Here is a 1897-nt window from a genome sequence, read left to right as displayed (position 1 = left end):
ATTGTGTTGAAAGCCTGCTCAAGATTCCTTGGTCACACATTTATTTAGTTAAAAAGTAATAACCCATGAAGGGCAACTTATACAAAGAATTGTACATTCCATTATCATGATGCACCTTCTTTCAGCTGGCTAGTTTTCTATTTCTGCATGTGAAGGAACTTTCATAGCTGGAATCTATCACCAGCAATATGAGTGCTGGACTCCATTCAACCATCTCAATGATACAGTACCTCATTCTTTCGGGATTGTAAACCAGGTCAAGATGAAAGGGAGTTGCTGGGTATAGCCCAGCAAAAGGGAGTCATTGACTCCAACTCAGTAAAGACAACAATTTGGTTCTGAGCCATCCAAGAGCTGTACCCTCAGCACAATCCTCAGGAACTCACAAAGGTGAATTTGAGATAGACAAAATGTACTCCCAAATAATTTATCAAATATGTCCTATTTTATTTTCTTGAGATGCAGCCCATGGCAAACAAAGACTGGCAAAACCAAACTGTTTCCGAATTCATCCTCTTGGGATTTGGAGACCTCCCCCAACTGCAGGTGCTTCTTTTCCTGTTCTTCTTTGTGATATACTTGGTGACCATGTCTGGGAACCTCCTTATTGTTTCATTAGTTCTGGCTGACCAACACCTTCAAACTCCCATGTATTTCTTCCTGGGAAACTTGTCCTTCTTGGAATTCTGCTACAGCTCCACCATCTTGCCCAGAATGTTGACGAGTCTTCTGACAGGAGAAAGGGGTATATCTGTCAAAGCCTGTTTCATCCAGTTTTATCTATTTGCCTGCTTGGGAGGTGCTGAATGCTATCTCCTATCTGTGATGTCTTATGACAGGTACTTAGCTGTATGCAAACCACTGCACTACACCACACTCATGAACGGCAGGTTGTGCCTGCATTTAGCAGCCATTTCTTGGATCAGCGGGATTTTAGTTAGCACAAGCACAACCTTTTCAGTGACTTCGTTATCTTTCTGTGGCCCCAATGAAATTGATCATTACCTCTGTGATTTATCCCCCGTCATAAAGGAAATCTCCTGCAGTGACACTAGCATTGTAGAAATGACTGCATTCATATTTGCCTGTGCATTCACCTTGCCTCCTTTTCTACTCACACTGACATCTTACACGTTGATCATTGTGACAATCCTCAGAATCCCATCCACCATTGGCAGGCAAAAGACCTTTTCCACCTGCTCCTCTCACCTCACTGTGGTTGCCCTTTTTTATGGAACTCTAATGCTTGTCTATATGCTTCCACGTTCAAGGAACCTAAGATATGTGAAGAAAGTCTTTTCTCTCTTCTACACAGTCTTGACTCCTATGGTTAATCCCCTTATATATAGTCTAAGAAACAAGGAAGTGAAAAAAGCCATGCAGAAGGGTTTCAAAAAGTTTGTTAACCACATGGCATTTCAGAAACCTTCTTTTTTAAACATCAAAACAAAATCAATTTTGCTTTAGAGAATGAGAGTCTAGTTTTACTTGTTTTGTTTTTCCCACTATTAAAAAAAATCCAACTCTAAATTTGACACATTTTGTCCCCTCAAGGTGGTTGCATTTTATTATGGACATTCAGGGCTCTTAAAAATAAAATGAATACACTTTTGTATATAGATGACAATTCACATCGCTTGTTCCCCTGGCATGACTGCTGTTGGGAAGTGGAGTTTTTCCCTGCTTCCTTATAATGTCATGATGCATGTCTATGATTCTTCCCAGACCTCTTTTGTGGATATGTTTTTGGAAATATCCAAGCAAAACTGGAACTGCTGGTGTATGGGCAATAAAGTTGAGATTTTCTAACTTCAATCATTCTAAGTGCCATTTTCCCTGCCCCAGTTCCCTCTGTGGTCACTGCCACCGCACTGGATATTTCTGAAGTTTTTTTAAA

The 1897-nt window shown here is 40.5% G+C and overlaps 1 protein-coding gene across 1 annotated transcript; it reads left to right on the top strand.

The window, feature by feature from the left end:
* The first annotated feature begins 468 nt into the window (after positions 1–468).
* LOC132583573 (olfactory receptor 10A7-like) lies at positions 469–1467 on the top strand. Its single transcript, XM_060255195.1, has one exon. It carries the CDS (start codon positions 469–471, stop codon positions 1465–1467), a length of 999 nt encoding a protein of 332 aa, XP_060111178.1.
* Positions 1468–1897: the final 430 nt, after the last annotated feature.

Source organism: Heteronotia binoei, chromosome 15, assembly GCF_032191835.1.
Source record: "Heteronotia binoei isolate CCM8104 ecotype False Entrance Well chromosome 15, APGP_CSIRO_Hbin_v1, whole genome shotgun sequence".
In the NCBI taxonomy this organism is placed as follows: Eukaryota; Metazoa; Chordata; class Lepidosauria; order Squamata; family Gekkonidae; genus Heteronotia; species Heteronotia binoei.
The sequence above is the reverse complement of the archived record's forward strand: the minus strand, read 5'-3'. Positions and strand labels throughout refer to the sequence as shown.